Genomic DNA, 14,833 nt, shown 5'->3' with positions numbered 1-14,833 from the left:
TCCCTCACGTAACCAGAAGCTTCTGTGTTCTGCACTTTCTGCACAGACGACTCTTCCACAAAGGTGGACATGAAGGAGTCCTATGAGGCGGAAGCCAGCACTTTGTGAGTACCCCGCCCTGGTGGTGCCAGCATGGCTGCCTGGCTCCACCCTCCTCGTCGGTATCCCTCCCCCCACCCCCGCCCCCTTCAGGAGCCTTCCAGTGAGTGGGCTCCCCAGGGTCACACCAGTGACATCATCGCTCCACTGAGACCCTGCTAGGCTGAGGGCCCCTTCTGGGTCCTTCCCTGCACGTGTCTTTCTCTGTCCGGCCCCGAGCCCCTCCCTCCATGACAGGCCCCCTCCTCCTCTCAGACCCTGGCCCTAACTGGGCCCCCGTGGGGGTCGAGGGTGCAGGCACGGGGCAGGGCTGGGGGGCCGCCCACCCACGGCTCGGCTCGCGTCCTTGCAGCTCCTTCCCCGAGTGTGCGCATGCAGGCGGCGTGTCGCCCTTGTCCTTCTGCATGCAGACGGCGCCCCACGCCAAGACGGTCAGTGAGAGCGAGCTGAGCGCCACGGCCGCCGAGCTGCTGCAGGACTACATGCTCACGGTACGCTGCCCGCCGCCCGCCGCCGTCAGGAGACCCCGGCCCCAGAGAGCCCACGTGCTTTAGCAGGCCTGTGCTGGGGCCGGCGGCGCCTTGGGGTTAGAATCTCCTTGCGGGGGTGGGGCAGGGTGGGGGGGAGGATGAAGGCGTGCTTCTCTGTGGGTGGGGCTGGGGTTGAGCGTGGGCGCCTTGCTTGCAACTGGGCCTCGCTGCCTTTCCCTCCAGGTTAGTCTTTGGGGAGGGCGTGAGTTGGCCAAGGCCTGAGCATGTGGGCTGCTCTGGCCTCGGGGGCTGGACCACAGGCCTGTCCCTGGGTCTCTGGTGGTGGACGGTAGCGGAGGACCGGGTCACTCCCTGGAAGGGCCAGATGGGCCTTGTCATCGCTCAGCAGATTCTTTTCCCCCCATCCCCCGACTTCACGTGATGTTCTCATTAGAAACTCGGTCAACTGGCCGAGCATCGCTCTGGGCTCCAGGGTGCTGGTCGCTGCCCCCGGCAGTGGTGTGCAGACGCGCCCTCCGCCCGCTTGCGGTCAGCCTGGCCAGCCGCGGCTGCAGGTTAGGGCGGACGGTGCGGGCGCCTCTCTCTTCTGCCGGCCGGAGCAGTGGAGCTGCAGGTCCTCTGGGGTCGCGTGGGGTGTGGGCAGGGGGGCGGCAGCGCCGGTCACCACCCCGCCCCGGGCCCGGCTCTCTCGGCAGCTGCGCACCAAGCTGTCGTCGCAGGAGATCCAGCAGTTCGCGGCGCTGCTGCACGAGTACCGCGACGGAGCCTCGGTGCACGAGTTCTGCATCAACCTGCGGCAGCTCTACGGGGACAGCCGCAAGTTCCTGCTGCTGGGTGAGCGCGCGGCGGGCGGGGGCGCCGTTAGGAGCGGGGCCAGCCAGCAAGGCCCGAGGGATGCGGCGGGGACCTGCCCCCGGGGAAGCGGGAGGGGCCCCCGGGAGCCAGACTGAGGGTGAGGGGGGCGCCACGCTGCCTGGAGAGGGCCCGGGGAGGCTCTTCAAGGGAGGTGGCGCTCGAGCAGGTTTGGGAGGGTGCGCAGGAGCTTGCTGGGTGGAGGAGTGAAGACGCCATTCCCAGTGAAGAACGGCCTTAGCCGAGGCCCCGAGAGCTTAGCACGCGGAGCCAGCGCGGCGGGCGGGTGCTCAGGGCCTGCCACGGACAGGGCCCTGGACGGCTGCCCACGCGCGCGAGGCCGGTAGCGCCTCTGCTTTCCCCACGCTGACCCCGGGGAACACGGCTGGTTGATGGTGGCTGGTGGAGGCTCCTGGGTCCTGGGCTCTGCCCCCAATGGTCCAATGAGGGCGCACTGCTTACGGGGGGTGAAGGGCTGGAGGCGGACCTGCTGCGTCCAGTCCGAGCTCTTGCTGACCCCCCTGCCCCCTGGAGTCAGTCGCCAGCCAGGGCTGGGGTCCACGGCCCCTGTTCGTATTGTTCTCACATAGGAGGGGGTGTCTTTCCAGGAGGTGGGTGGTCACCCGGGCGCTGGGAGCACAGCTGGGCAGCGGGGCCAGTGCTCGGAACCCTGCGTCAGCCTCCCCTCTGCCCTCTCCTCTCCTCTCCCCTCCTCTCCTCCATCTGGAAACCTGTGCAATGGGGCTTCTGTGAGGACTGAGGGGAGTGACGTGAGGGTGTGGCTCCCGGCCCACGCCTGCCCCGCTGCAGAGGCAGGGCCAGGCCAGGGTCCATGGCACCTGTCAGGGTCGGGCCAGACGCGGGCCAGTGGTGGGGTGGCCCCCCCGGGCCGTGGGCTTCGTGCGGGAGCCGCAGGGTCAGGTGTGCCGTGTGTGTGCAGGTCTGCGGCCCTTCATCCCCGAGAAGGACAGCCAGCACTTCGAGAACTTCCTGGAGACCATCGGGGTGAAGGACGGCCGCGGCATCATCACCGACAGCTTCGGCAGGTACCGACGGGCCATGAGCTCCACCTCCACCTCCACCTCCAACGGGAACAGGGCCGCGGGCAGCTCTGACGACCAGTCCGCGCCCTCGGAGGGGGACGAGTGGGACCGCATGATCTCGGACATCAGCAACGACATCGAGGCGCTGGGCTGCAGCATGGACCAGGACTCGGCCTGATGGCGCTGGGACCCCTGCCAGCCGCCCTCCCCGTGCTGGGCCCCGGGCGCAGGTGGCTCTACTGTGAAGGAGGCACCCTGGTGCTGGGGCGGAAGGCCGCGCTGCGCCCCCCTGCATGCCACCCTGCCTCGGGAGGGGGTCCTGTCAGCCAGACCCCGGACAGCTGTCATTTTGCACATGACGTTTCTATTGAAACTCTCAGAGACCTTAAAAGAAGTTTACTGCAACGTGAATAATTTATCTTTGCTTGCTAGCGTGTTCCTGCTCCAGTGGGGTAGGAGCCGGGGTGTGCGCTCTGGCCTCTGTCTGAGACCCGCACGCCCAGGCTGGGCACAGTGGGCTGGGCACTCATGCCCGCTGCCTAAGGGGAGGGCCTGATTTGGGGTTGTGGACACAGGGCAGAGAGCAGGTGTCCTAAGCACATGTGGATGTGAACATCAGGCCCCTGCTGGCGGGACCTGGGCACTGGGCTGTTTGGGGGGCGCTGGCTGTCCTCCCCCCTCACCCAGGCCCCAGTCCCTGGCTCTCATCCAGTGTCATGGTGGTCTCCACAGCAGACCTGCACACCACCCCTTCACCAGAAGTGCTGTCCCCACCCTGAGAGTGCGTCGTCTTGGAGCCCAGGGTCCCCGGTCGTCAGGAAGGCCAGTGGGGGGGCACTGTGCCCACCCCTTCAAGGCCCTTTGCCTCGGTCCCCCTTAGGACATGGGGAGGCAGTGGTGGTGACCCCAGGGCAGGGCCGTCGGGTTGCAGGCTGGGGCCTGGGCACTGCTGCGTGGGCGCGGGAGGACCCAGCTCCAGGATTGCTTCCTTGCCCGCAAGACACCTGTGCATTGCTGCGAGGCCCCTGACCGCGTGTGCGGGAAGCACCAGGCTCAGCAGGGTGGGTACTTGAGCCCCCAGGAGAGAGGGCAGGGCCATGGGTTCTCGGTGAGGCCGTGTGGGAACCAGGCAGGGGTCTGCAGCCCCCTAGACTCCCCCCCTGCTGAGGGGCGGGGCAGGATGGGAGGAAGGGTCTCACACTTGGCTGTGGCCCCGGTTGTCCTGGAGCTGGTTGTGGGCCTGGGTTGGGCAAAGCTAAGGGAGACCGTTGGTAGGTGTTGTCTCTAGGCGTGTGTGCAAATCAACCTGCCCTGGAAGCATCTGGAACAGCTAAAGATAGCCACCTAGTCCAGGGGCCGGCGCCTCCACAGCCCACCCTGGGCTTGAGCACAGAGGGGACCTGGTGTCCCTGGAGTGTTCTGTGGCTGGTCAGGAACTGCTCCTCCTCTCCGGGGGCTCCACCCACACGTGGCCTCCCACTTTGTGGTCTCCCTCTTCTGTCCTGGGGCGTGGCTCCCACCCTGCGGATCCCTGGCCTTTGCAGGAGAGAGGAGAGGACACGGGGAGGACGGTGACTCCTAGAGCTGGGCCGTGGTGAGGGGCCAGGAACTTTGGGGCATGAACTGGTGAGTCCCTTAGCAGACGCTGCCTTCCTGCAGCTGCTGCGGCTCAGGGCCCCTGCAGAAACTTCTGAGCCCCTGCGTCTGGGGAGTTCCTTCCGGAAACTGCAGTCCCCAGGCCCATACGTGGGGCCGCAGCCAGGTGACTGGACTGCCCGCAATCTCTGGGCAAGTTGGGCGCCCTGGGACACGGGGGAGGGACCACCACCCTCTGGGACTTGGGGGAAGGACCGCCACCCTCCTTGGGGCCTGCGTGGCTTCAGGAAGCATCTTCACGCTTCCTCCAATCCGTTTAGCCGGAGCCTGCGCTGGGGGAGCCTTTGGAGGAGCAGAGAGGCGATGAGGGGACACCAGTTTATTGGGCAGCAGAGGTGGGGGGCAGGGGTGGAGCCAGGTCTCTGGTCAGCAGCTACATTGTCAGCTCCTGCAGGAAGCGCACAAAGAGAGGGTCACGTTGTGTGAGGCCACAGCGGAGACGGCAGCAAGGCGCCTGCGAGGGGGCCGGCCACTCACCATGATGGCGTTGACGATATCGCTCTGGTTGTCCCTCAGGGCCCGCACGGCCTTGGCCCTTGACACGTTGGCCTGCGCCATCACCAGCTCAATGTCCCGAAGCTCCAGCCCCGTCTCGTCCACCTGGAGCGGGGCAAGCAGGGAGGTGCTGTAGCGGTGCCCTCCGCTGGGAAGGGGCCCCCAGGCGAAGCTGCCCCCCTTCGCGGGGCTGGGCCCTGTGTCCTGGGCCTCACCTCCTCGTCGTCCTCCTCCTCTTCCTCCTCCTTGCACTCTGGCCTCACCCTCGGCCCAGGCGCTGACTCGGGGACCAGGGCAGAGGGCTCGGAGGGCACCTTGAACTTCTCAGCCGCAGCTCTGTGCACCTGCTGGGACAGGTCCTCGATCTGCAGCACAGAGCACGGCCGTCAGCCGAGCCCACGCCCCCGGCCCCTGGCCCCCGCCCCGCGCCCACGGCCGGCCGGTTGGACCTTGGCCTCGCCGAAGACCACGTAGGTGTCCGAGGCCGGGCTCTTAAAGACGTCAGGCTTGGCGATGACGAAGAGGATGTTCCTGGACTTCTGGATGGTGATCCTGGTGACGCCCTGGATCTGTCGTAAGCCCAGCTTGGACATCGCCTGGGGGCACAGCGGTCTCAGGCCCTGGCCTCAGCCCCAAAGGTCCCCGGTGGGGGCCGTGGGAGGGGGAGGAGCAGGCCCGGGGGGAGGCGGCACACCGCCAGGGTCACAGGGGCTCTGCCACCGACTCCCGGGGACCCTCTGTGGACCCTCCCAGGTGGCCCCCGTGTGTACAAGAGGGCGTCGGACTCGGACTGAGAGGCCACGTCCGCTGACAGCCCAGGCCCAGTTACTTGCACGAGGTGTCCCGTTACTGCCTTTACCCAACGGCCCCTGCCAATGGACTTCGTCGGCCATGGGCTGGGAAGGGGTCCCCTTATGCAGCCAGCCCCAGTCCTGGGTGCTTGGGTTGCTGGCCAGCCCGGTCCCTCCCGGGGGGAGCAGGGTCCCAGCAGGGCCCCAGCCCACCTTTCGGGCCTTCTTCTCACTGCGGCTCTGCTTGACTTTGGTGACGGTCTCCTCGCTCCCGCCGCCTGCCGGGGCCTGAGGAGGAGAGGGGTCTGAGCACCCGAGGGTGGGGCGTGGCGCCCTCCCAGGGGTGCGCGTCCCCCCGCGGCTGGGCACCTGGGCTGGGCACGGCGTGGTCTGTGGTCCCGAGGGGTCCTGCTCCTCCAGCTCGGCCGACGACTCCCCGTGGCTGTCCGAGTGCTGGCCGGAGCCCGGAGCCTGGGGTGAGTCTGAGGGCAGGGGATGTGTGAGGATGGCCTCCGCCCTGCGGACGGGGGCCCGGGGCGAGCGGCTCTGGCTCTGCGCCGGGGGGTGGCGTCCCTGCCCCTTGCAGCCCCCGGCTCAGGACACTGCCCCAGCCTGGACCCCCCTCACCTTCTTCCAAACTGTCCTGGTCACGCTGCTGCTCGGCGGCTGGGGGCCCTCGAGGTCCGGCTGGGCTCCGGAGCCCGGAGCCAGGAGGCACTTGGCAGGGGGGCGAGATCCTCGAGGCCAGGTCTTTGGCATGGGTAGCCCCCTTGGGGGCCGCCTTGGGGCTGAGGAGGGGGGAGTGGGGCGGGAGGCTGACCTGCCCGGCCCCGGGGGGGTTCTTGGTCCCTGAGAAGGCAGCCACTGCCCGCTGGGCTCTTGCCCGTGGTGGTGGGAGTCCCAGGGAGCCCAGGGGCTCCTCGCCCTCCCCCAGGTTTTCCCCGGGGACCTGGCAAGGGCAGGGGGCAGGGGGTGCCGTGGGGGGCGGGACTGTCTGCACGAGGGCACCAGGAGCAGGGGACTCAGCGCCCTGGATGCCGTCTTGGGGTGCACTGGGCAGGCCCCCTGTGGGGCTTTGTGGCGGCTGCGGCGGGGAGGCGCCGAGGACTCCCAGTGCTGCCGGGGCCTGCTCTCCGCTGTGCGGGCCCCGCACGGGCTCTGGCTGCCTTGAGGGCAGCGGAAATGCCGGGGCAGGATCTTCGGGGCAGCTCCCTCCCCGCCTGGGTACAGCCCTTGATGGAGACTCCGGGCAGGAGCCCAGCCCAGCCTCTGAGGCCACAGCCACGGGAAGCCTGCGCCCCAGGGTGGCCCTTCCCTCCTCCACTGGGCTTGGGGGCCCCACCTGGCCAACCTCCAGGCTGGCAGCAGGACGTGCCTCTGGGCTGCAGACGACTGCCTTTAGGACTCCACGCTCCTGGTTCTCAGCCCCCGGGCCCTCCTTTAGGGGCGAGCTGGGCTCAGCTCCGTCACCCCCATACACACGGGCGTCAGGACAGGCTCCCCACTCAGGTGCCAGAAGGCCCTTGGCTACTTCCTCCACACTGGTGTCAGGCTCTGGGGGACCTGGGGCCTCCGTGGCAGGCTCAGGTGTGTCTGGGGCCTCCGTGGCAGGCTCAGGTGTGTCTGGGGCCTCCGTGGCAGGCTCAGGTGTGTCTGGGGCCTCCGTGGCAGGCTCAGGTGTGTCTGGGGCCTCCGTGGCAGGCTCAGGTGTGTCTGGGGCCTCCGTGGCAGGCTTGGAAGGGCCTGCATCTCCGTCCAAGGGTATCCGAGCATCTGCAGCTGGCTCCAGGACACCCAGATGGATCTGATCCAAGGCCAGAGAGTCTGAGCCTCCAGTGTGGTCTGGGTCCCTTTTCTCAGGCGCTGGCCTCAGTTCCAAAGTCTTGCCTCCTTTCTGTTGGGCTGTGGTGGCCATGGGCTCTGTCCCTAGGGTGTAGCCTGTGTCAGCCTGCAAGGCCTGAGGGCTGGCCTTGGTGGCAGATCCTTGACTAGAGGGGAGGCCTGCATCCTGCAGGGGCAGGGGTGCCGTCAGGCCCATTTCTTCCGGCTGGGGCTCAGGGCTGGCCTCAGAGGCAGATCCCTGGACTGAGGGGAGGCCTGCATCCTGCAGGGGCAAGGATGCCATCAGGTCCACTTCTTCCGACTGGGGTTCAGGGCTGGCCTCGTAGGCAGATCCCTGGACTGAGGGAAGGCCTGCATCCTGCAGGGGCGGGGATGCGGTCAGGTCCACTTTTTCCGACTGGCGCTCAGGGCTGGCCTCGGAGGCAGATCCCTGGACTGAGGGAAGGCCTGCATCCTGCAAGGGCGGGGATGCGGTCAGGTCCACTTCTTCCGACTGGGGCTCAGGGCTGGCCTCGGAGGCATATCCCTGGATCGAGGGAAGGCCTGCATCCTGCAGGGGCGGGGATGCGGTCAGGTCCACTTCTTCCGACTGGGGCTCAGGGCTGGCCTCGGAGGCAGATCCCTGGATCGAGGCAAGGCCTGCATCCTGCAGGGGCGGGAATGCTGTCAGGTCCACTTCTTCCGATTGGGGCTCAGGGCTGGCCTTGGAGGAAGATCTCTGGACCACAGGGAGGTCTGCATCCTGCAGGGGCTGGAATGCTGTCAGGTCCACTTCTTCTGGCTGGGGCTCAGGGCTGGGTTCGGAGGCAGATCCTGGGACCGAGGGGAGGCTTGCATCCTGCAGGGGCACGGATGCTGTCAGGTCCACTTCTTCCAACTGGGGCTCAGGGCTGGCTTCAGAGGCAGATCCTTGGCCAGAGGGTAGGCCTTCATCCTGCAGGGGCTGGGATGCTATCAGGTCCACTTCTTCTGGCTGGGGCTCAGGGCTGGTCTCGGAGGCAGATCCCTGGACCAAAGAGAGGCCTGCATCTTGCAGAGGCAAGGATGCCATCAGGTCTACTTCTTCTGACTGGGGCTCAGGGCTGGCCTCAGAAGAAGATCCCTGGACCAAAGAGAGGCCTGCATCCTGCAGGGGCAAGGATGCCATCAGGTCCACTTCTTCTGGCTGGGGCTCAGGGCTGGCCTCGGAGGCAGATCCCTGGACCAAAGAGAGGCCTGCATCCTGCAGGGGCAAGGATGCCATCTGGTCCACTTCTGACTGGGGCTCAGGGCTGGCCTCGGAGGCAGATCCTTGGCCAGAGGAGAGGCCTGCATCCTGCAGGGGCAAGGATGCCATCAGGTCCACTTCTTCAGGCTGGGGCTCAGGGCTGGTCTTGGAGGCAGATCCCTGGACTGAGGGAAGGCCTGCATCCTGCAGAGGCAAGGATGTCATCAGGTCCACTTCTTCTGACTGGGGCTCAGGGCTGGCCTCGGAGGCAGATCCTTGGCCAGAGAGGCCTGCATCCTGCAGGGGCAAGGATGCCATCAGGTCCACTTCTTCCAGCTGGGGCTCAGGGCTGGTCTCGGAGGCAGATCCCTGGACTGAGGGAAGGCCTGCATCCTGCAGGGGCAAGGATGCCATCAGGTCCACTTCTTCCAGCTGGGGCTCAGGGCTGGTCTCGGAGGCAGATCCCTGGACTGAGGGAAGGCCTGCATCCTGCAGGGGCAAGGATGCGGTCAGGTCCACTTCTTCCGGCTGGGGCTCCGGGCTGGTCTCGGAGGCAGATCCCTGGACTGAGGGAGGGCCTACATCCTGCAGGGGCAAGGACGCCATCAGTTCCACTTCTTCTGGCTGCGGTTCAGGGCTGGCCTCGTAGGCAGATCCCTGGACTGAGGGAAGGCCTGTATCCTGCAGGGGCGGGGATGCGGTCAGGTCCACTTCTTCCGACTGGCGCTCAGGGCTGGCCTCGGAGGCAGATCCCTGGATCGAGGGAAGGCCTGCATCTTGCAGGGGCGGGCATGCCATCAGGTCCACTTCTTCTGACTGGGGCTCAGGGCTGGTCTCGGAGGCAGATCCCTGGACCAAAGAGAGGCCTGCATCTTGCAGGGGCGGGGATGCCATCAGGTCCACTTCTGACTGGGGCTCAGGGCTGGCCTCGGAGGCAGATCCCTGGACCAAAGAGAGGCCTGCATCCTGCAGGGGCAAGGATGCCATCAGGTCCACTTCTTCTGGCTGGGGCTCAGGGATGGCCTCGGAAGAAGATCCCTGGACCAAAGAGAGGCCTGCATCCTGCAGGGGCAAGGATGCCATCTGGTCCACTTCTGACTGGGGCTCAGGGCTGGCCTCGGAGGCAGATCCTTGGCCAGAGGAGAGGCCTGCATCTTGCAGGGGCAAGGATGCCATCAGGTCCACTTCTGACTGGGGCTCAGGGCTGGCCTCGGAGGCAGATCCCTGGACCAAAGAGAGGCCTGCATCCTGCAGGGGCAAGGATGCCATCAGGTCCACTTCTTCTGGCTGGGGCTCAGGGATGGCCTCGGAAGAAGATGCCTGGACCAAAGAGAGGCCTGCATCCTGCAGGGGCAAGGATGCCATCAGGTCCACTTCTTCCGGCTGGGGCTCAGGGCTGGTCTCGGAGGCAGATCCTTGGCCAGAGGAGAGGCCTGCATCCTGCAGGGGCAAGGATGCCATCAGGTCCACTTCTTCTGACTGGGGCTCAGGGCTGGTCTCAGAGGCAGATCCCTGAACCAAAGAGAGGCCTGCATCTTGCAGGGGCGGGGATGCCGTCGGGTCCACTTCTTCTGACTGGGGCTCAGGGCTGGCCTCGGAGGCAGATCCCTGGACCAAAGAGAGGCCTGCATCCTGCAGCGGCAAGAATGCCATCAGGTCCACTTCTTCCGGCTGGGGCTCAGGGCTGGTCTCGGAGGCAGATCCTTGGCCAGAAGAGAGGCCTGCATCCTGCAGGGGCAAGGATGCCATCAGGTCCACTTCTTCCGGCTGGGGCTCAGGGCTGGCCTCGGAGGCAGATCCTTGGCCAGAGGAGAGGCCTGCATCCTGCAGGGGCAAGGATGCCATTAGGTCCACTTCTTCCGCCTGGGGCTCAGGGCTGTCCTCGGGGGCAGATCCCTGGCCAGAGGGGAGGCCTGCATCCTGCAGGGGCAAAGATGCGGTCAGGTCCACTTCTTCTGGCTGGGGCTCAGGGCCGGCCTCAGGGGCAGATCCCTGGCCAGAGGGGAGGCCTGCATCCTGCAGGGGCAAGGATGCCGTCAGGTCCACTTCTTCCGGCTGGGGCTCAGGGCTGGCCTGGGGGACAGATCCCTGGCCATAGGGGAGGTCTGCATCCTGCAGGGGCAAGGATGCCGTCAGGTCCACTTCTTCTGGCTGGGGCTCAGGGCTGGCCTGGGGCTCAGATCCCTGGCCAGTGGGGAGGCCTGAATCCTGCAGGGGCGGGGATGCTGCCGGTTCCACTTCTCCTGGCTGGGGCTCAGGGCTGCCTGCAGCGGCAAACCCCTGGCCTGTTTCTTCCTTCAGGTTCTGCAGAGAGTCGAGGCCCACCTCTCCCTTCGAAGTCTGGGGCTCTAAGCCTAAGGCAGCGCCGTCTCCCTCCTGCAGGGACTGAGGTGTGATTGTGGCAACAGGTGCTGGTCCCATGGTGGAGCCTGCCTCTGCTGCCCAGGCCTGAGGGGTCACCCCAGTGAGGCCTGGGGCTTTCTGTGGGACGTGAGGGGCCATAGCAGCAGCGGACACCTGGCCTGGAGCGGGGCCCACCCCGGTTATATCGGAGATGGGTTCCTGGCTCTTGGCAGCCCGGCCAACCTCTCCCTCGGACACCCCAAGAGTGGGCTCTGGGCCCCAGGAGGCGGCCTCACCAGGGCTGTCCTGGAGCAGGGTGGTGGGCTGTGCGTGGGGCTCCCCGCTGTACAGTCTCTCATCATCACCCCCCGCGTAGGAGGCTGAGTCGGGGTCAGAGGAGGCGGCCGAGGTGTCATCTCGGAAGGCGAAGGCCTCGTCCACGCCCTCAGTGATGGACAGGTCAGACAGCGACTGCAGGGAGGACGCGAACGTGCTGTCGTCCTCGCCCTCCCCGGCCAGGTCCCCTCGGGGGATGGGGGCCTCCTGCTCGTCCTCCTCCTCCTGTTCCTCTTCCTGCCCCTCCTCTTCTTCCTCGGGGGGCAGCGGCGTCACCTCTACAGCCTCCACCTGGAAGATCAGGCTGCCCTGGAAGGGCAGGAGGGAAGCAGGGATCATCGGGTCATTGGCCAGGAAGTCCAGCTCGAAGAAGTGGCCCTCCTGGCCCCAGGAAGAGCTGCTGTCTGCCGAGAGGCTGGACTCTGGGGATGAGGTGTCCGGGGTCCCGGCAGGGGGCAGCTCCCTCTCATCGGCCACAGAGCCAGGTGGGGAGAAGCCCCAGCCTGAGGGCACATCCAGCCCTTCAGCAGGGGCCTGCAGGCTCACGGAGCAGGATGCAGACGAGGCCCAGCTGTCCCCGTCCGCCGTGATGTAGGAGCCTGAGGGCGAGGCTGGCGGCGAGTCCCCCAGCTCAGCCTGGGCATCCTGGGCATCCCTGTGGGGCCCGGGGCCAGGGAGCAGGGTGGAGGCTGTCTCGGTCGGGGTGGAGGGAGGGGTGAAGTAAGAATCGGAGTCGGGGGCAGGGAAAGGCACAGGAGGGTCACCCTGAGAACACAACTCGGGGGGTGGGTTCAGGCTGGCGTGCCCACCCTCCCAGTCCCTGAGCTCTGGCAGGGTTGCCCTGGGCAGTGGGGATGCCCGGCACGTCTCCTCGCCCATCACAATCCGGGGCTCCAGGGAGGCTGGGAGAGGACCTTCAGCAGGCCGAACCTCGGGGGGCCCTGGGCTGGGGCCGCCCTCTGCCTGAACTGCCCAGGCCGAGGGGGCGCGTCCCGGCCCTGCATCCCAGCTGGCTCCGTCAGGCGGGGGCCGGGCACCCGGCTTGCTGGGCAGGAACGTGAGAGCCAGGGCACTGGGCTCAGGGGTCAGGACACAGTGCTCCAGCTGGTCCCCCCTCGGGGTGGTAGCCGCAGCCGCATCGCAGGACAGATCTGTGGAGAGAGAAGGGCGTGAGAAGGGCAGGCATCTTCCCTGAGAAGCAGCTCCCAGCCTGCAGCCATCCCTCAGACGGGAGTTGAGCACAGGGCTGGGGGCCTGCGGGGGTGGGTGTCCGCTGAAAAGAGAGGTCACGAGAGGGAAAGGCAATTGCTGTGCCTGGGGGAGGATTTCCAAGAGTTCTGACCACGGTGAGCAGCTTGAGGTCTGGCTCTTCTCCGAGACGCTCGGTAAAGAGACCAGCTCCCGTCACCTCGGACACTAGCCTGCTGACTCCTTGCCCGTAATCTGCGCTGCCTCGGCCGGGCTTGCCAGGAGAGGCCTGCTCATGACCCCCCAGGTCAGTGGGCCCCCAGGGAGTAGGAGGCCTGTGCTCCACTCAGCTCTGGAACATTCCAGATCTCACGCCTGCTGTGAAGTGGGGCTCTTGCTTCTCTGCCTCATCTCTCCCCTTTCCTCGCCGCCCGCACCCGAGGCCAAGCTGTCGGGGACTCCCTGGGCTCCACCCCACCCCTGTTCCCTGAGCTGGCACGTGCACGAGGGGAAGCAGGGGCCACGGCGTGCGGTCCTCAGGCAGGACGTCCCAGCTCAGCCAGAGGCCGTGCTGGCAGTGGTGCTGGCCCTCCGGGGGAGCAGAGGCGGCCCTGCCCTGCCCTGTATGCAGCTGTGGGGGGCTGAGAGAGTGTCCAGCTGAGTCTCCACGATGGCAGCCACCCCGCAGGGCTGGCAGGGCTGGCTCCCTCTGCCAGAGACATTTGTGGGGCGTCCCACGGCAGTGGACAGGGGCTGCCCAGGCCCCGGCCACATTCTCTGGAGGATTCCTGTTCTACCATGCTCACCCAAGACCTCCCACAAGCACATCTCCTGTGCCTCAGCTTTCAGTCTGCAAAGGGGAGTGTCTGCCAGGATTAGAGGGGAGCTTACGCAGGGGCAGCCCCCTCCCCAGGCTGCCCATCGGCTGCAGCAGTGGCAGAACCTGGGCCCTTGGGCCACACTGCTGGGGTGCTGGCGTGGCCAGGGGGTCCTGAGAAGGGGGTCCTTTGGGTCCACTGGAGTGTGATGAATACCTAACCCCTGGAGGTGGGTGTGGCAGGCAGGGCTGGGTGCTGGAGACCAGGCTCTTGGCAGTGAGCCTGGTGTGGTACCCCTCTGCACCGCACTGGACTCCAGGGCCCCAAGGCAGCCATAGGCTGGAGCTGGGCCAAGGGGGCAGAGGAAGGGAAGCCAAAGGTCAAAGGCTTTTGTGCCTCATTCAAGGTCGCGAAACAGTCCAAGCAGAGCCAGCCCCACCGCACTTTACCGGACCCAGAGGGAGGCCAGGCCCCTGGACCCAGCCCTGGTTTCATCCCTAGGGGACTTCTCACCCACAGTCAGGTGCCCTTGGCCCTCCCGGAGCTTCACATGGCTGACCTCCTGCCCGGTGGCCATCCCTGGCTGGTTTTCCCAGGCCCAGGCAGATTCCCTCCCACACTTGCTGACTGAGTTTCTCCAAGGATTCGGGCCTGCACTCCAGGTCTACTGCTCCCCAGGCCATGCTCCCCCAGGGCCTCCCACATTCCAGACCTCAGCCGGCACCTCCAGCTCCCCCAGGCTCCAGCTCCAGCCCTGTTCCTCCCTCCTGAGCCAGGACCAGTCGCCAGCCCTGAGGCGGCTCTCAAGCATCTGGAGGGGCGGGTGCCCCGCGCATCCCCAGTGGCCGGGGTGCAGTTGACCACCCGCAGCCTCCAGTCCAGAGCTGCAGGGGCCGCGAGGCCCCTTGCTCCTCTCAGACAATGGGGCGCGGCAGGGGACCCTGGTGGGGAGCGCACGGAGCCCTGGACGGTCGAAGGCCTTCAAGTCGCTTCTGGCTCCTGGAGGACATCCCTGCTCCACCCCGCCCTTCCCTGCAGTCCTGAGTGGGGGCCAGGGCTGGGCTAGGATTCCGGTGCCCGGAGGGGCAAGGGACCAAGGAAGGAGACGGAGCGGGGATGGAGAAGGGAGCGGGACGGAGAGAGGGCGGGGAGCGGAGAGGAAACGGGGACGGAGATGGTACGGGGACAGGGACGGCGAGAGAGGGGTGGAGAGGGGACGGGGACGACGGGAGGGGTTGGCGGAGACACTCGCAGGCGGGAGAGCCCCGCGGCCTCACCTGTGCGGGGCCCTGTTCCGCCCGCCTCCGGCAGCAGCAGCTCGGCGCGGGCAGCTTCCCCCGGCATGGCCTGGCCGTACGCGCGTCCCTCCGTCCCCTGTCTGTCCGTGAGTCCGTCCCGCGGAGCCTGCGCGGCCACCGCCCCTCGGCCGGGGGGTGAAGGGGGTCAGTGGATGACGTCAGTGCCGCCCCGCCCGCCCACCGCCCCGAGTGAGCGTGCGCGGGCGCGCCAGGCACTGCGGTGCGCCGGGAGCGGAGGGGGTGGGACAGCCTCCTTCCCTCCCCATACCCCACCCCGGCTGCACTCTCCACCCGCGGTCCGCGGCCCCGCCTTTCCCGCAGCATCACCTCTCCGCCCCCCACTAACGGGAGAGGGGTTCAGGGCCAGTCGGAGG

General features: G+C 67.2%; 2 protein-coding genes across 8 annotated transcripts in view; one reads left to right on the top strand and one right to left on the bottom strand.

Moving 5' to 3' along the window:
* Window positions 1-2,886, top strand: part of CCM2 (CCM2 scaffold protein) — a 59,748-nt gene extending 56,862 nt beyond the window's left edge. For all 7 annotated transcript variants that reach the window (XM_061198367.1, XM_061198365.1, XM_061198361.1 and 4 more), the window contains 4 exons: window positions 47-104; window positions 452-590; window positions 1,286-1,424; window positions 2,383-2,886. In XM_061198367.1, the coding sequence (XP_061054350.1) occupies window positions 47-104; window positions 452-590; window positions 1,286-1,424; window positions 2,383-2,663 (617 nt within the window). In that variant the 3' untranslated portion in view covers window positions 2,664-2,886. The remainder of the gene's footprint in view (window positions 1-46; window positions 105-451; window positions 591-1,285; window positions 1,425-2,382) is intronic.
* Window positions 2,887-4,448: 1,562 nt separating this feature from the next.
* On the bottom strand, window positions 4,449-14,590 carry NACAD (NAC alpha domain containing). The gene is made up of 8 exons (XM_061198359.1): window positions 14,439-14,590; window positions 6,055-12,306; window positions 5,797-5,909; window positions 5,641-5,715; window positions 5,086-5,232; window positions 4,852-5,001; window positions 4,619-4,741; window positions 4,449-4,529 (listed from the first exon to the last, which is right to left on the bottom strand). The coding sequence occupies exons 1-8, from the start codon at window positions 14,503-14,505 to the stop codon at window positions 4,515-4,517; spliced, it is 6,942 nt and encodes a 2,313-aa protein (XP_061054342.1). The 5' UTR covers window positions 14,506-14,590; the 3' UTR covers window positions 4,449-4,514.
* Window positions 14,591-14,833: the final 243 nt, after the last annotated feature.

This window comes from Eubalaena glacialis, chromosome 8, assembly GCF_028564815.1.
Source record: "Eubalaena glacialis isolate mEubGla1 chromosome 8, mEubGla1.1.hap2.+ XY, whole genome shotgun sequence".
Classification (NCBI taxonomy): Eukaryota; Metazoa; Chordata; class Mammalia; order Artiodactyla; family Balaenidae; genus Eubalaena; species Eubalaena glacialis.
This window is presented reverse-complemented; position numbering and strand designations above follow the sequence as displayed.

What these genes read in the sequence shown, in the direction of transcription:
- NACAD (XM_061198359.1), bottom strand. Translation starts at nt 14,505, where the DNA reads ATGCCGGGGGAAGCTGCCCGCGCCGAGCTGCTGCTGCCGGAGGCGGGC. An exon ending in CGGAACAGGGCCCCGCACAG is followed by an intron (nt 12,307 to 14,438) that starts GTGAGGCCGCGG and finishes CTCTCTCCACAG; the next exon opens with ATCTGTCCTGCGATGCGGCT. An exon ending in GTGAGAAGAAGGCCCGAAAG is followed by an intron (nt 5,233 to 5,640) that starts GTGGGCTGGGGC and finishes CTGTGCCCCCAG; the next exon opens with GCGATGTCCAAGCTGGGCTT.